A 17974-nucleotide genomic window follows, 5' to 3' on the forward strand; every position below is an offset into this window, starting at 1 on the left:
ATGCTTTGGAATTTTCACAAAAAATAACTTTTATGTGACTTTTTAACCGAAATCAAAACGTGGTCCAACATTCCCCACCTTCCCCTATGACGCGGAGTGCCGTGTCGCAGCGGAGAGAAAACAAGCTGCCTACCTCGCAACGTTACGATCGACCACTACACGTGCGGGATGGGACAGATATCGAGAGTTGAAGAGGGAAGCGAGACGCATTATCGGACATAAAAAGAATGAGGCCGAAATGCGTGAGTACGAAGAGCTTGATAAGCTGGCCGACAGGGGTAATGCTCGAAAATTCTACGAAAAAATGCGGCGGCTTACAGAAGGTTTCAAGACAGGAGCATACTCTTGTAGAACCCCCAAAGGTGATCTAGTCTCCGATGCCCAAAGCATACTTAAATTATGGAGGGAACACTTCTCCAGCCTGCTGAATGGCAGTGAACGCACAACGCCAGGAACCCGAACCCGATTCCCCAATCGATGACGATGGAGCAGACGTTCCATTGCCCGACCAAGAAGAAGTACGAATAGCAATTACCCGTCTGAAGACCATCTTGGAAAAGACCCGTGAAAGGTAAGCAATCATCAAATTCTATGACGCTGGCTACACGTTCAATATTTGTATATTAATCGCGATCTCGAATGGCAATATTTCTTGAATATTTATTATGCAATATTGACGTATGTGGGTTTTCGATATTGTCAAAAATTGCAAAATAAATTTAAATTAAATCTAACCGCCAAAATATCAAAAAAGTTATTCCGATGGCTCCTGGCAAATCCAAAAAAAGAAATCCACCGTCCCCACTGTAAATAGCTTGCATAATAGACTCTTACAATACTTTCTGCTGAACATTCAATTTCGAAACATTTAACTGAACATAAGAATTAAATTTATTGCTATCATAGTGTTGTTCACGTTGTAATTTCTGACATAAAAGATCATGCATGGGTCGAATAGGCGATGTCGAGCCCAATAGCGCTAATGTTTTGTTTGATATAGATAAACATACATTTTCAATCATTACCAATGTCTCGTTCCAAATCCATTAAATGATCGGAATTGATGCGACGAACTCGATGTAAAATGCCTTCTGCCGTATGTTCTCGATAAGTTGTCCACAACTCCATTGGATTCGTAGGATCCAGTGCATATCATCCCCTAACAAATTCAAACGTTGACATGCCTCACGATATGTTGCACACAATTGTCCATTAACGGTTTTCAATTGTTGGAATAATGTTAGGCCACGAACATTGATCAGTAACAAACCCAAATAGAAACATTCTGCATTGCTCGGAAGAACAGTGTTAATTCGTCCCAACGCATCTGATGAATACAAATTTGTAAAACCCTTGGCTCGGTTTCCTTGCTTACGTCGTTGAAATTCTTCTATCGACGTTTCATGTAAAATATGCTGATATTTGTGCATACAAAAGCGTTTTTGCAAAATCATCACCTCCACACAATTTAAAGAAAGCAGTCAAAGTAATAAGAATTGGTGATGCCGCTCCTTGCGCTGCATTTCCTACTTTTCTCGAAATGAACAGCCAAGTGAACAACAGTTGGATGCCTTTTGTGTATTTGAAAAAATGCCAAATAGCTTCATTACTGCTCACATACCGTCTCATTTGATACTGGTTAATTTCATAGTTTCTGTTTTGATCTGCAACTCGTAAGTACGGCCATATCGCTCCCTTTGTTGACATATTTACAAAAATGTATACCTTATATCGGGTGATTTTTTTGAGGTTAGGATTTTCATGCATTAGTATTTGACAGATCACGTGGGATTTCAGACATGGTGTCAAAGAGAAAGATGCTCAGTATGCTTTGACATTTCATCATGAATAGACTTACTAACGAGCAACGCTTGCAAATCATTGAATTTTATTACCAAAATCAGTGTTCGGTTCGAAATGTGTTTCGCGCTTTACGTCCGATTTATGGTCTACATAATCGACCAAGTGAGCAAACAATTAATGCGATTGTGACCAAGTTTCGCACTCAGTTTACTTTATTGGACATTAAACCAACCACACGAATGCGTACAGTGCGTACAGAAGAGAATATTGCGTCTGTTTCTGAGAGTGTGGCTGAAGACCGTGAAATGTCGATTCGTCGCCGTTCGCAGCAATTGGGTTTGTGTTATTCGACCACATGGAAGATTTTACGCAAAGATCTTGGTGCTAACAAACTTTTTGTTGCCAAAAATGGAAGAACTGAACTTGGTTGACATGTGGTTTCAACAAGATGGCGCTACATGCCACACAGCTCGCGATTCTATGGCCATTTTGAGGGAAAACTTCGGAGAACAATTCATCTCAAGAAATGGACCCGTAAGTTGGCCACCAAGATCATGCGATTTAACGCCTTTAGACTATTTTTTGTGGGGCTACGTCAAGTCTAAAGTCTACAGAAATAAGCCAGCAACTATTCCAGCTTTGGAAGACAACATTTCCGAAGAAATTCGGGCTATTCCGGCCGAAATGCTCGAAAAAGTTGCCCAAAATTGGACTTTCCGAATGGACCACCTAAGACGCAGCCGCGGTCAACATTTAAATGAAATTATCTTCAAAAAGTAAATGTCATGAACCAATCTAACGTTTCAAATAAAGAACCGATGAGATTTTGCAAATTTTATGCGTTTTTTTTTTTTAAAAAGTTATCAAGCTCTTAAAAAATCACCCGATAGAATTCAACTTATGTGGGCTTGATAACAACGGAAAATATGGCACGAACCAACGATTGTCTACTTCAATATCCTGATTCCTACCATTTTTTTCAGTTGATCGGCGACGATTTAAAGGATAACTGTCATTCCCAGTAACAGTGTTTGAAACCAAAGCTCTTGGATATCATTTCGTACACTTCCCATCAACCATGCATGGCGAATGAACATTAAATTCTCCACACGGGCCATGGATCATGTTTTTGACAACAACATCAAACAATTCTGCATCTGTCGTTGCATTGGGAATTTTTGCCAAAATTACATCATCAACTTCATCCGGTGTTCTATTTTATTCACCAACCAAATCAAAATATGAGGATGAGGCAAACCGCATTTCTGGCACTTCACAGAGTACATCCAACAATGCACCTCTCTCATAGGTGCGCTCCAAGCGCTCATAAAAGGCATTTTTGGTCACATCGTCCTTCTCTTCCGTCGGGGCGTGGATGCAAATCAGCGATATGTTGAAGAACCTCGCTTTGATGCGGATTGTGGCAAGACGTTCATCCACTAGAGTGAATGACAATACTCGGCGACGGAGTCTCTCTCCCACCACGAATCTCACATCGAACTTGGGCTCCTTTATATGGCCACTGTAGTAAATGCCACAAGGACCTACTCGCCTCAGTCCTTGTCCCGTCCATCGCATTTCTTGGACGGCCGTGATGTCAATCTTTATTTTCACAAGGACATCAATCAGCTGGGTTGAATTGGGAATTAAGCGACCCGACATTCCAGGTGCATGCTCTCAAATCGTAACCTTTATTTCGTTTGCCATGGTCGTCATCAAAAGGGGTGTCTCTCATCCGAGGCTGTTTTTGACTGTTCTTTGGGGGCGGTTTTAACGTGGCGGGTCCCAAACCCACCGCTGTGTAGGGGATGTTTCGCCTTCAAACGGATGTTTTCTAGCTACCCAGAGGATATTTGGTCAAAGACCGGAAGTCGTGAGCTGCTTGAGCCATATGTAAAAGAATCGTTTCTGGCCACTCTCAAGTGAATGGCGAACAGAGAACTTTCCTCACTTGCGTAAACTTCTACACATGACTCATCCTCCAACACCTTATAGTTTGAATTTGGCATTAAGTGATTACAACCAGTTTCTGTCATGAAGAATGATTTTGCTAGTGAAAAGTTCGTCCCAAAAGAAACTTAGGAAAATGAACTGTCGCAGCTTTTTGCCAACAAATTTGAGGATTTCTTATAGAGTGGCATTATGAAACTACCTTCAAAATGTTAAAAATGTTTTTCAAAAAAACTGTCCATATTTTCCTTAATTCGTATAAATGTAAGTATGCTAAATAAGTATGTTAAATAAAACATTTAATTTAATACAAAAATAATGGATTTCTTTATTAATATATCATATATAATTGTATGTTAATAAGATATCAAAGTGGAGAAATGAATATTGAATATATTTATAATACTTTCTAAAATAATAATTTGACAACACCTCAAAATGTTTTCCCGTTTTCGATCCTCGCAAATTTGTGAAAGTATAAAATATTCGGTTACACCCGAATTTTATTTTACAATTGTGCAGTCACACTCAGCCAATTTTTTTTACTAGTTAATGTCCAAAAATTAATTGTGAAATATTTCAAATTCATACTACAAACACAGAGAAGAATTACTCTAGTTGCGTAAAATACTACGCACACAAGCACGACGACGAACATAGTATTCGCTTCGAAATATTGTCAAGCTATTATAGGCTTGGCAGACGGCAGCGTTAATCCGGATAAATTCAGGAGTTAGTGAAGTTAACTCAGTTGCTAACTCTCAATTAATCCAACATTGTTAAAAATGACCAATTGTAATATATTGTGAATGAAAAACAAGCAGCACTGACAGCTGTTTTTCAAGTTTTCAATAATAGAACAAGAAGTTTTGTGTTATGATGTTATGTTATGATGCAGTTTCAAAAATAACGTGTTGATATGTTTTTGTAATAAAAAGTGGTTTTGGAACAATTGGGCGGCAAACAACCGCAATGTTTATCTTCTATCCATTTTCGTTGAAAATATTATAAAAATGACAGCTGTTTACGAGAGTTTCAAACTCGTATAGCTGCTGTCTGTCATCACAAATTTGGATCTGATTAAGTGCGTAGTTAGTTAACGCTGCCGTCTGTCAAGGCTATTACCCTTGCTGATATACACACAATTTCCCCTTGAATTATTTCTTTTGGTGAGCAAGCAACAGTTCGGCATTAAAGCGACTTTTATCTGAAACCTCCCGTAATAAGATATGTGATATGTAAAAAGTTGTGCCAATAGAGTTTTTAATTAAACAAATTAAAATACAAATCTGTTAATAAAATTATTATTAAAGTATTAGTTATGTATTAAATGTACATAATTCGGTAAATAATTTTTTTACACTTAAGAATATTTGGAACTTAGTTTTATGACTTTTATTATTTATTGGATAATAAATATCATTTCATTTAGGTGTATTTAACATTTTCGGAACTTTAAATATTCGACTTACTCCTTAAATGTTCCAAAATATAATAACTTTCGAAAAACAAGAAAAATAAATTAGTAAAGTAATCGATAACACTATTAGTTTGATAAGATACTATTATAAAGTTTTCGTTGTCTTTTAAGCGTTCACTTTTATCTTTAATGTTAATTGAATAGATAAACATGAAAAGAGGCATCCAATAACTGCTTTGATCTCGCATAACTGTTTTAAATAATTTTAAAGGCGAAACGGTTCCCTTTTACTGGCCGGTGTGGTTCCTCGTTGTATTTGAGACCGCATTGTCGAACTTATTGTTGGATCAGCGGAGCCTTTGCGAGGTGTTCGTGCACCAGAAGGAGTTGTGTTCCCGCTAGCATTTTTTCTAAAAAGTGTAATAAATATAATTAATATTTGGCAGTAATGTATTATGAAATTATTAAATATCTAATGTAAACTCGGAATAAAAACAAAACTATCCTCTTTTTTCAGAAGACCACTCCTTCATTTATCTCCGAATGTATTATTACAGGAAATATGATGAAAAACAATATATAATAGCTTCATAAATTCTAAATTAAGTTATTTATTTCGCATTTTCCGTTTAAGTACAAACAGCAAAAATTATCAAAGAATGAGTGGTGTAACTGCTTTTTACTACCGAAAACATAGTTTGTTTTTGTATAGATCATTAACTGATGATGTTTTTAATACACACTTTTCATGAGCATATCAGCAAGTTTTTTGAACTTAGATTACTTGGCTATTGGAAATTTTTGTATTGTGTTCAAAATGGGTTTTTTGAATTTTGTTAGTTATATCGTTAACTTCATACATAAAAATTAAACGCTATTTCGTTATGCACTCGCAGAACAGCACGCAAAGACGTGAAAATTTACACAGTTATTCGTTTATTTGCAAAAGCACCGTCGATTTTGCAGATACATTCAACGAAAATAAAAAATTAAAATAAATTTCGAAATTGAAAATATTTATTTCGGAAGATATGATTTTTTGTCGACAAATTTCAAAATCAAATAAAACAAAAATGCTTCAAAAGCGTTAAATCAAACAAAATTTGGGTAAACCACGAAGATATTCATTATATTCGTTTACATACTATGCAGTTATTTGGTATTGTTAATAATTTTCGATATTTATTCAAGGAATTCAATGCGAGCCCAAAAGCGGGAAAAGCTAGTATTAACTAAAATTTTGTAACTAAGCAAAATAGTATTTTTATTCCAAATTAAAAATATACATACATAAAGATGCTGGTAAAGCCACGTAAGACTAGTTTAAATTAAAAATTTAAAATTATCAAAAACAACAATTTCTCATTTTAGAAATTTAAAAGCAAGACCATATTTTTTAAAAAATGTACTAGTTAATGATAAAAATGAATATCATAAAACGCATAATTAAATATAAAAATATGTATATAAAATGCGTACCCAATTCTAAGATAATAGTATTGTATTAGAAAAGGTTAAAATTTAAAATGAATTTTAGATACTTTTTGATTTGTTAATAATAATACAAACGGTTAATAAAATATTTTCAGTTACCTAGAACAATAGCTGCTTAATCGTGGAATGCTGGATGCTCTACTCATACCACCATTGCTGCACAAATAATTATCCAAGTATACCATTGGGAATTGGGTTAAGTGTAGATTTGTTAGTTTCATATGCAATATATAAATAAAATACATAGTTAAAAGATATTAGAGATGAAATTAATGTATATTCTATTCACAATTACAGAACTCAAACTAAGGATAATTAGATAATATTTAATGAGTATTTTTGGATTTTCTTCATAATTAATTCATTTATTTATGTCGGAAAAGCTGGAAAAAGTTTAATTTTTTTCTAAAGTCTAAAATGAATGAATATTTTCCCGTGTTTAAATACCTATACATTCAAGAAAAAAATTTTAAATAATATTGTGATGCGACTCAAATCTATGATTTCGATTCAATATATCGTAAGGATGCACATTTTTAAAGCATTTGTTTTTTTGTTATTAAATTGATTTTGTATATTTAAATGTAACTTTAATATTATGTTATATTGGCGGTGTAGAATTTTGATGTAATGGTTAAAATTACATTAAAAATATTTGGATCACCGCGATTTGTGCTTTTTCTTATTTACTGGCGTATATATTATTTTAATAGGCGTGTTTTATTTGACCACCATAATTGCTAAATTGTCGACAATCAAACGCGATTGTCCACTAGGCCTTATCGATTAGAGGCAAATAAAAATAAATAAGTAAAAATTTGTCGATTATCAAATACAGATAGTAATTTCAGTCATGTCTAATTCACGCATATTAAGATGAAAAGATAATAAGAAGATGAAAATTGAATTCAAAATAAAGCATACAAAAAATTATGCTAATAAAATTAAAAAAGTTTTGGTTAATGTGATATTGTACAAAGCTCACCAAACGTTTTGTTTTGCTACTGATGTATGTCTCTTATAGTTCTATATATTTCTCATATTTATGTATATTTGTATATTTTATTGCATGAAAGATGTTTGGAAAAGATAGTACCATGATCTCAAAAGGTATTAAAATATTTTGTTTCTAGTTTTTATAAGGGTATTTGCATTAAAAAAGGTTATGCATGTAGAGTATCAATATTTAAACATGCAACAACTTATGTAGTATATATAGTATTTTGTATACCTTGATTGTGCCGGACTTGCCGATCCCGATACGGTTTTTCTTGCAGATGTACCTACATCAGATACGGTTGCTGATGTTACCGATAGGCGGATTGGTCGCGTAGTGGTCCCACTTCCTATTGTTAATGATTTTCGCTGTGGAATGCGTGATGGTGGAGTTTCGTCTAAATAAACAATAAATCAGTTCATCAGTTTCCAAGCTTGTTCTTGTGAATAAAAAAATTAAACCATGACTATATCTTAGAAAGTTACAGAATCACATTAGCTATTTAGGACGATGTGACAAAAGATGAATTCTATGAGCTTTTGAAGCGCATCTATGAGAGCTGCACCCGCCATGAAGTCAAAATCGTGCTTGCGCACTTTATCGCCAGGGTGAGAAAGGAAGGTATCTTAGGCACAAAGGTCGGTAAATTCAGCCTTAACAATGACACATTCCCAAATAGGTTGAGGCTGATCGGCCGGGGATCTTAATATTGTTATCTGTAGTATTAGATTCCAGCATAAGAAAATTCATCAAGCTCATCGGAAAGCTACCAACTAGAACCATCATTTTGTGATAGAAGGAAGGCACGTCTCCAGTGTTTCAGACATGCGTACGCTCCGAGGTCCTTACATTGACTCGGGCAACTATCTTATTGCAGCCAAGATTCGCACTCGCCTTTGTACAGCAAAAAACGCACACCAACAAACACAAGGAAGGTTCGACGACGAGAAGCTGCAATCACAACAGACAGCCGAACGATTTTATACTAGACTTGCGCTCCTGCTCTCTGAGAGCACTCATCAGCAACTCGGCTGTGGGGCGACATTACAAGCTCCTTACGTACAGCTGCAAACAAAACCATTGGTTTCTGAAAAAAGAACAGCTGGTACATAAGGAGTGCCGTGTCGCAGCGGAGAGAAAACAGACTGACTACCTCGCATCACTACAATCGACCAAAACACGTGCGGGATGGGATAGATACCGAGAGTTGAAGAACGAAGCGAGACGCATTTGCAGACAAAAAAAGAGAGGCCGAAATGCGTGAGTATGAAGAGCTTGACAAGCTTGCCGACAGGGGCCGACGAAAAGATGAGGCGACTAACAGAAGGTTTCAAGACCCCAGCATACTCTTGTAGAACCCGTAGAGGTGATCTAGTGACTCAACATCGCATATAAGATTCTATCAAGCATATTGTGTGAAAGATTAAAGCCCACCGTCAACAAACTGATTGGACCTTATTAGCGTGGCGTGGAAAATCAACAACGGAAGAGATATTCATCATGAGCTAAATCTTGGAAAAGACCCGTTAAAAAGAGGATCGACACATCCCACCTCTTCGTCGATTTTAAAGCTGCTTTTGACAGCACGAAAATAAACTGCCTTAATGCCGCTATGTCTGAATTTGGTATCCCCGCAAAACTAATACTGCTATGTAAACTCCAAAATGAGGTTTCACACAAGGCGACTCCTTTTCGTGCGACTTCTTCAATCTACTCTTGGCGAAAATAATTCGAGTTGTAGAACTTAATCGAGCAGGTACAATCTTTTATAAGAGTGTACATCTGCTGCTCAATACCCGCGCCGTTAGTTCTGTTTTCTCCAGGCTGGAAGCAAAGCTAATGGGTCTGGCAGTGAACGAGGGCGCTGACGAAATATCTCCTATCGATGAAACGATGAGCTGTATAAGATATACGACGACATAGTTCAGCGAATTAAAAAAAAGCGGCTACGCTGGCTACCAGCATCGTGTCAAAATTTTTGTTTTTAATATTTAAAAAAAATTCAGGAATTTCAAAAAAAAAGCGTAAAAAATGATTTTTATTTTCAGGCAGTCGCCTTTTTTCAAAAAAAAAAATTTTCGTGTTCCCTGAAATAGGGACTATAACAGCATCCTTACTGATTAAGAATTTCTTTTGATTTTTTTTTCAGACCACTATAATTATTTTAATTTTTAATATTTTGTTGTAAAATTTTTTTGCTGTATTCTTAAGATATCAATAAAAACACCATAAAAAATATTAATTGCCTTTTTTACGGTACTCTAAAAATTACCTGCAATTCATGCTTCTAGAGTAGAATAAAAATACTTATTTTTTTACTTATTCTTTCGCATACCTGTGCTATCCAATGACATATTGGATCCATGTCTGGAAGGTGGTTTCGACCCTTGTCGGCTTAAAGGACGAGAATTAGGTTTTGACCCTGATCGAGATCCCGATGGAGTTACAACACCACGAGTACTTGTATATGTGACTTTTCGGGGTGTGTACCGACCAGATGTTCCAGATTGACCAAATTCATTGTCGCTCAGAGAGTCCGGTGTAGATGCAGATTGTGATGATCGGGATGGACGTGACATTGGTATCGACCGTACTGACCGCTCGCGCACCTTTAATAAATAATTAATATATATAAGAATATATATGTAATTAGGATGGACATTTGCATTCGAAATTAAATAGGTGTTGTTAATTAAATTTTGTAACTTACCCAGTGTGTAGTGGGGTGACAGTGTAGTACATGTGGGTTTAATGGTAAAGTTCGACTATTATTACAACGTACAAATACGGTACCACCTGATCCCATATGAATGGGAAAGGCACATGGAACTTGCTCTTGAGTACGTATTCGTTCGAATATTGGCATTAATTCTGCCAAATGCTCGTCGGCTAGAGATTTTAGTAAATTATACTTTGTCAATATTTTACTAGCGTAAACTAATTATATGAGGCGTTAACGGGACATGATCATTTAAGAAACTTTGACATTTACATGTAATTTTTCCATAAAGATATGGTTTATTTTATTTCAAACAATAATTTCAGTTGTGAAACTATATATAGTATGTAAAGAGCTCCTCTCATTTTCATTTTGTATTAAATTAAATTTTTACCACATGTAACTCTTTTTATAGAAATTAATAAAACGCATGCTACCTTCAAAAAATCAACCACATTGAACACTTACTCCCAAAAATAACAGGGAATCATAGTAGTTGTAAATGTTGTTTGTGTTCATATGGACTTTATATTTGTAGAAACATACTACGAATATTGATATATATTAAATTGTTCTTTAATTAGTCATTGTATAAATTTAAAAACTACTACGATACCGTGCTATCATCGAAAAAATCACACTGAAAAAAAGTAAATCCACATGTATATAAACAAATTCGATTCTGACGAGTGGCAGGAAAATGTTATGTTACCCTTACATAGTTGATTAATTTACCTTTATAATGGGACCTTGTCCACTCATGTAGGGTGACATGCTGCCATTTTGTGAGGCATTTGGTGTAGAACGACGAGGTGTAAATGCTGCCATACTTTGTGAAACACCATCCGCCAAAATAAATTGCTCTCGTAACTCAATATTAGTACGACCTTTAGCTGGTCAACAGTTAATTTTTTTTAATATCATTCAGCGTTTGTTAAAAAGCGTTTGCAAATAAAATAATAGTCCGCAGCGATTTGTACAGTTTTAGGCATCGGTGGGACATCGGTTTATTCGACAACAATGAAGCAGCAACGCATTAAGCCACGTCGTGGGTACACAGTCACATATGATTTAAGGGTCAGCGATGATTTGAAGTGCGTTTTACATTTTATGGTATTATTTAAGGTTTCAGGATCAGAAAACAGGTTTGTAAAATAAAACAAAAAATTAAAAAGAATAATTAAAAACAGAAAAGAAAAACGGAAAATTTACTATAAATCATACTAATAATAGCCGAATTTGCTTTAACATAAAAATCATGCTAATTTATAGCAAGGAAAAATTATATACAGGAAATATATATATTATTTGAAGTTCCTTTTCATGATTTCCGAAAAGAATAAAAATAAAATATTTACTAATTTTTATGTATTAAAAGATGGAAAAATAAAAACATCTTGGTGTCTCTCGTGCAGAACTTCAAACATTAATTGTATAATTAAATCCATTTTTTTCAATAGATGGCTTTAGTAAGATGCATCTCGCTTTGTGTAAATGCGATTGCGTTACGCTAAAATATCATTGCACCAAAACAATTTGGAACCACTAAAATAAGACTCGATGCATGAGTGCCAAACGAGCTAATACAAAAAAAAATCATGGACAAAATTTTCATCTGAATCGCAAGAAAATCGTCAATATCCATCCATAAAGTGGATTGTTTCTTTATTAAATAGTACAAAGTAAGAAATAGATGCTATCGATATTCATATATACTCGTATATATAGATATATGTATATACACCCAGAGACAAAAAAATACAGTTGAAGTCGAAAAAATGGAAATAGACACCCAAAAAAGGCAAAGCAACGTCGTCAGCGACAAATTGGAACTATAAATACAAAATTTTGCAAAGCTATATGGAAAAATATAAGGTCTGTCGCAAAAGAAACAGGACTGTTGAAAAAAAAACAACAAAAAATTAATATTTTTCAAAAGTTATATTTTTTTATTCAAAGTTTCCTTGTGCTTCGATACAGCGTTTAGCCCGGTCAATTAACATTTCAAATGAGTGTTTAAGGTCATTCTTCGGAATGCTCTTGAGAATATCGGTCGTCGCCTTTTGGATAGCTGAAATGTCCTGAAACCAGTATCCTTTCATGGGCAAATGAAGTTTTCCAAATAGGTAAAAATCACAGGGTGCCAGGTGAGTGATTAATGGTTAATATGGAGTTTTTTGTCAAAAAATCAGTGACAAGCGTCGACCGATGACACGGCGCATTATCGTGCAACAGGCGCCAGGACCCTGCCTCACCGTATTGTGGTCGAGCACGACGAATGCGTGACAAAAGACGTTTCATAACACCAAGGTAAAACACAGCATTAATCGTTTGGCTAGGTGGGACGAACTCTCGGTGTACAATGCCCTCGGAATCGTAAAAACAAATCAGCATTGTCTTTATTTTTGACTTCTGAAGATGACCGACTTCTGATCGTCACAGAGGTCCTCATGACCTTCTCTTGCATTTTACGACCGATGACCAAAAGCTGCTGTCACTTTTTGATCGATTGTAGTTATCCAATTGTCTTAAAATTTTTACGAAATGTCAACAAGAGATCAAACTTGTTATTTCATATACCCATCAATAGGTGGCGCCACCAGAAACAGTTATATTTAAAAAGTTCTGTTTCTTTTGCGACATACCTTTTATGTATTAGTATCATGCAAATTTGCCTGTTTAATTTAATATTACTAATAAAAATTAATAAATATATCAAAAAAATTTAAATCCTTTTGCGGAAGGCTAGTGGATTATAGTTGCCTTTGTGATTACGTTGGATAAGAGGATTATTATTTCCGGAAGGCTACAGGCTAGTGTACTTGAAACCGCAGATAGAAAGCCTGCGCTTTAATTTTTGGGAACCACTGTTCAAAGTATTTTATAGAATTGTTAAAATTTTTGACAGAAATTGTAAAATGAAACATGAAAAAAAAAGAAAACAATTCATAAAAATTTAAAATAATTATGTTTAGTATATTTGAATTAATTTGTACGTTCATAATGAAATTACTAAATTCCTATACATTGACTCAGTTTTTAAGTTAATTAATATTGGAAAGGTTTAAAAAGTCTTAAAATTTATTTACTATATATCATTTATGCAACGTTTACGCACAAATACTTCAATTTTAAATATTATTTTAATCATATGAAAGCATCAATATACCATGCTGTGGATATTACTTAATGGTTGATAGTATTCGATTATTGACACGGTCGACTCAGTTGTGTGCGGTAATTAGTCGATATTCACTCTTTAAATACAATTTGGTATTCTGTCGAAGTTTAAAAAATTTGAATAATACGACAAATGATCAATATAATATCAAAATGCATACATCTTAAAAACTCACCAACAAATTTGTTATATCCCTACAAAATTTTGGTTTAAAAAGAGGTGGCTCGATACTGATTTGAGACTCTTAGTCTCTTAGGAAAAATTGTTCAGAATGATCAGTAGAACATTTCCCGCATACGCGGTTTTTGGCTCCCTGTAAATCAAGCCACTCAAGACAGGGAAAATATTATTTATTTTGACAACTATTTGAGAGCTATCCGAACATACTGAAAAATAAATTTTCAGGATATTGAGTCACGATATTGACAGCAATTTTACAACAATTCATTTAAACATTTACGGGTTATAAAACATATACATTTTTCTCGTGACGAGGAAATACTTGAGATCTTAATCCAATTTAGATCTGCTGAGATTATATATGCAAAGAGATAGAAAAAAATCGCTCAAAAAGTCTAAAATCGTTCTAAATCGAAGCTGTATGGTATGAAGATATTAATATGTGTTATCATAAATTATTGTTTGAATTAAAAAAAAAATAAAAATAAAAGTAAATAAATAAAATAATAATAATAAAATAAAATATGTTAATAAATATAATAGAAATACGTTGCACAAAATACTAAGAATATTTTGTAGTAAATATTACAACCACTCTATTGATGATATGGTTTTTTCACTGAGTGAATGTTGTATATATGTATATATTATATAAATGCTTGTTGGTCGTTTGAGCAGCAGTTGTTATTAAGGTATAAGCGACAAATTGTATGATATACATAAGTATATTATTATTACAAGCGGAGTAAATTGTGCTGATTAAAATAAAATAAATCATAACGTGTAAGTGTTAATTCTATAAAAACTAACTAAACATGGCATCATGCTTAAAACGTTATGTTTGATCTTATTCATAATATTGTTACATGTTAGCAAAAGCAAAATGTAAGTAATCATGGTGATTCTAAAATGTTTAAAAATTTTATTTTGATGACCTTTTTATTTTTCTGTTTGTTAAATGACCATTTCCGTTTCCGCACCAAGCTGGTGTTAATATTACATATAATGACAAGATTTATAAGTTATACATAAAAAAACTTGTAAATCTAATATATTGTGAATTAAAACAATTTCCCTACGAATGTTGCATATTTTAATAGAATACATATACCAAATTCGTTTTAAAATATTAGATATAAATATGGTAGTAGACAACGATCAAAAATCACAAATTTAGTTTAGTATAGTCGATAAAATATTGTAATAATTAATCAATAAACCTAACTATTGTTTTCCTGCAATGAAATTAACTGCTGACTAATCGAAATAATCCTGATCCTTTAGCGAAAGAGTTTTCTAAGTCCAATATTTTCCTTCCATGTTTTTAGTCAGGAACTTATTGATACAAAATGGTATTTTTATTGGTTTGTGTTTCCTTGCAGAATTATAACAATATCGGATAAGTACATATGCTTATAAAACCAGACGATTATTTTAGAAAAATTGAGTTAAGGAAATCAAGAGAACCACCAGAACTTAGATGGTCCATCCATAATTTAGATCTTCTATTTATCCCAATGATATACACGTGTAAATAAGATGACTTATTGATAATATTGGCATTTACAAATCAAATCTAATGTCTTTTTTGCAAAGTTAAATAATGTGAAAACGGATCTGGGTGTTTCGCTTCTAATAATTGCCATTAAATATCAATCATCATATCCAGAGAACTATAAAAATATTAATTACATTATGAGCTATTCATTGTTTTAGAAGAACTTGTATATGTATAGTAGGCTAACGTGGGAAAAATTTTGCTCATTTCATAGCCAACACTGAACTTAAATTTTTCTAAAGAAACATGACTCGCATTAGTGTTAAGTTATAATTTTTTTACCATTTAAATTGAATTTCTGGTGCCTACATAAGAAATAAATAGGTAAGAGGTGCGTTGTCAGAGAACTATCTCCCTTCTTACTTATCTAATAAATAAATATATACAATGGGGGAAGGTTTAGAAAACTTACCTCTACAAGGATCATTCTTTTGTAAAAATTCATCCAGTGCAACCCAGCCTCCACCGACACGCACCATAACAGTACTCCGCAAAATTCTTACTAAACGTAGCTTTTGTGAATCCCCGAACTATAAAATTATGTTTTTTGTAGTATTTAGTACTTTCCAAATATTACAAAAATAACGTACTCTATATTTGCCTTCTCCTACTTGGAATACACGGAACTTTTGCCTGCAAGTGCACAGCATAACCAGGCGTTTTACTTCGTCGTGTATTTTATCAGAATCCGTGGCAGGTTTACGTTCTTGCCAATCAGGTCTTAGTGCAGCAATAAATTCTTGCCAATCAATTAGACCTTCACCATTTCGATCGAATAAATCTGCTACAGCACTCATTTCCATGCGAGACGTATCGAATTCTGAAAATAAAAATTAAATTATTATATGTAAATAGATAACAAATATTGCTTAATATGAATACTTGTGTTTAATATGCCATCCATGAATTCACTACGCGGAATGAGACCATTGTTGTCCTTATCCATTTTTCGAAACAGATCTGTTAAGCGTGATTTTTTATGGTTCATGTATTTAAGGAACTAAAAAATGAATAAATTTTAAAATTAATGAAATTCAGATACTAATTTTTAAGCCTACTCTTTTCCTCCAATCATCCCAACTGAAGTTTCGCACTCGTTCCATGTCCTTCAAATACATCATATGATCATGAAGACGCCGCTGACGTTCCCATGACAACATCCAAACATAACGCCATTTATCCCATAATAAACTGGCGCGGGGTGACCGAAACTCTATCTCTATGGATACCGGATTGACGCTGTTAAAGTAAAAATAATTCAAATGTTATTTAAAATATAAGTGTTTTTCTTATTTGCAATGTTATAACAAAATAATGATGAAAACATTTCTTTATATTTTTTTATTTCTTTATAATGTGTAACTGTTAACATAATTTTCGTTAACTTAATTATTTTTCAGAGAGAATTTTTTGAGATAGGAGTAAGCTTTTTGTTTTGCATTGACAAATAATACTCTCATGTTATTACTTTCAAATTGCAAAAGTAAAACAAAAATCTTACTCTTCAACTCTTATTGCATACGAGTTACTTAAAACTCACCGTATAACTATAATTATATGAGTAATTAATAAAAGTTATGAAATAACTCTTATTTTGTAAGCAAGAAATAACAAGTAAGGAAGGGCTAATTTCGGGTGCAACCAAACATTTGATACTCTTGCAACTTGGAGGAATCAGTGCGAGGGAAATACATTAAAGTGTAAAAATTCAACCACAGGATCAGAATCAAAGCAATTTTACTATATACTATATAACTCACAGCGGCCGACATATGGCATAAGATTTGTTAGAAAATGAAGTTATATGTTATATTTGGGAGTGGCGGTATTATCTACCTGATTTTATCTATTTTTATTCATCCCAAATACTACTAATATGCCACACACTCAAAAAAAATTTCCCTGGGTTTCCTTGAGGTACATACAATTACCAAGCATATGGAACAAAGTTAGTGGATGTACGAAAATCCTGGCAATAGGGGTAGGTCAATTTCGCCCAATTGTATCTATTTTCGGCACAGAGATACTATCATTGAGATATTTCAAAGATTGGCGGATATAAGCGCATAAAGTCAAATAGAATTTTGAAAATCTTTATATTACATATATGGGGCTCAGGAAAGGTCAATACATCATTTTTGATATGAAGAAATACTAATGTCAGGAAAGGATTCTGTAAAAATTTAAATGTGCATAAAACTTATTAACTTTTTTAAAACTTATCACTTTTTGAAAATTATTTTCTCACAGGTGCCCCTTTGCTACTGCGATTCCTTGTGTCAAAATACAGTTTTCTATCTTAATTTAGTGCTTAGTTATGGCACTTTATAGGTGTTCGGTTAATGACGTTTTGTGGGCGTGACAGTCGTCCGATTACGCCAATATAACTCGAAATTTTTTTTGTTCTATGGAACCCGCATACCAAGTTTCATCAAGATATCTCAATTTTTACTCAAGTCACAGCTTACACGGACGGACTGACAGACAGACAGTCTCTCGGTCATCCTGATCATTTATATATGTATATATAACTTTATAACTATCTCGCTTAGTTTAATGTGATACATATAACCGATATGTGAACCACACTATAATACTCTGCAGTAACAGATTGCAAGAGTATAAAAATTTATATTTTGATTTTTTATTATTATTTTGTGAGGTAAAAATAA

General features: G+C 33.6%; 1 protein-coding gene across 24 annotated transcripts in view; it reads right to left on the reverse strand.

Moving 5' to 3' along the window:
• Positions 1-4056: 4056 nt before the first annotated feature.
• LOC126754486 (microtubule-actin cross-linking factor 1) overlaps positions 4057-17974 on the reverse strand; it is a 147588-nt gene continuing 133670 nt past the window's right edge. For 12 of the 24 annotated variants that reach the window (XM_050466479.1, XM_050466478.1, XM_050466477.1 and 9 more), the window contains 9 exons: positions 16361-16541; positions 16185-16302; positions 15893-16122; positions 15715-15832; positions 10375-10553; positions 10000-10273; positions 7899-8061; positions 6767-6823; positions 4057-5583 (listed from right to left, as the gene is read on the reverse strand). In XM_050466479.1, coding sequence (XP_050322436.1) covers positions 5439-5583; positions 6767-6823; positions 7899-8061; positions 10000-10273; positions 10375-10553; positions 15715-15832; positions 15893-16122; positions 16185-16302; positions 16361-16541 — 1465 coding nt within the window. In that variant the 3' untranslated portion in view covers positions 4057-5438. Of the gene's footprint in view, positions 5584-6766; positions 6824-7898; positions 8062-9999; positions 10274-10374; positions 10554-11118; positions 11277-12881; positions 14729-15714; positions 15833-15892; positions 16123-16184; positions 16303-16360; positions 16542-17974 lie in introns of those variants that run through there. The other 12 variants (XM_050466491.1, XM_050466471.1, XM_050466493.1 and 9 more) reach the window with 4 other exon arrangements.

Source organism: Bactrocera neohumeralis, chromosome 4 (genome assembly GCF_024586455.1).
Source record: "Bactrocera neohumeralis isolate Rockhampton chromosome 4, APGP_CSIRO_Bneo_wtdbg2-racon-allhic-juicebox.fasta_v2, whole genome shotgun sequence".
In the NCBI taxonomy this organism is placed as follows: Eukaryota; Metazoa; Arthropoda; class Insecta; order Diptera; family Tephritidae; genus Bactrocera; species Bactrocera neohumeralis.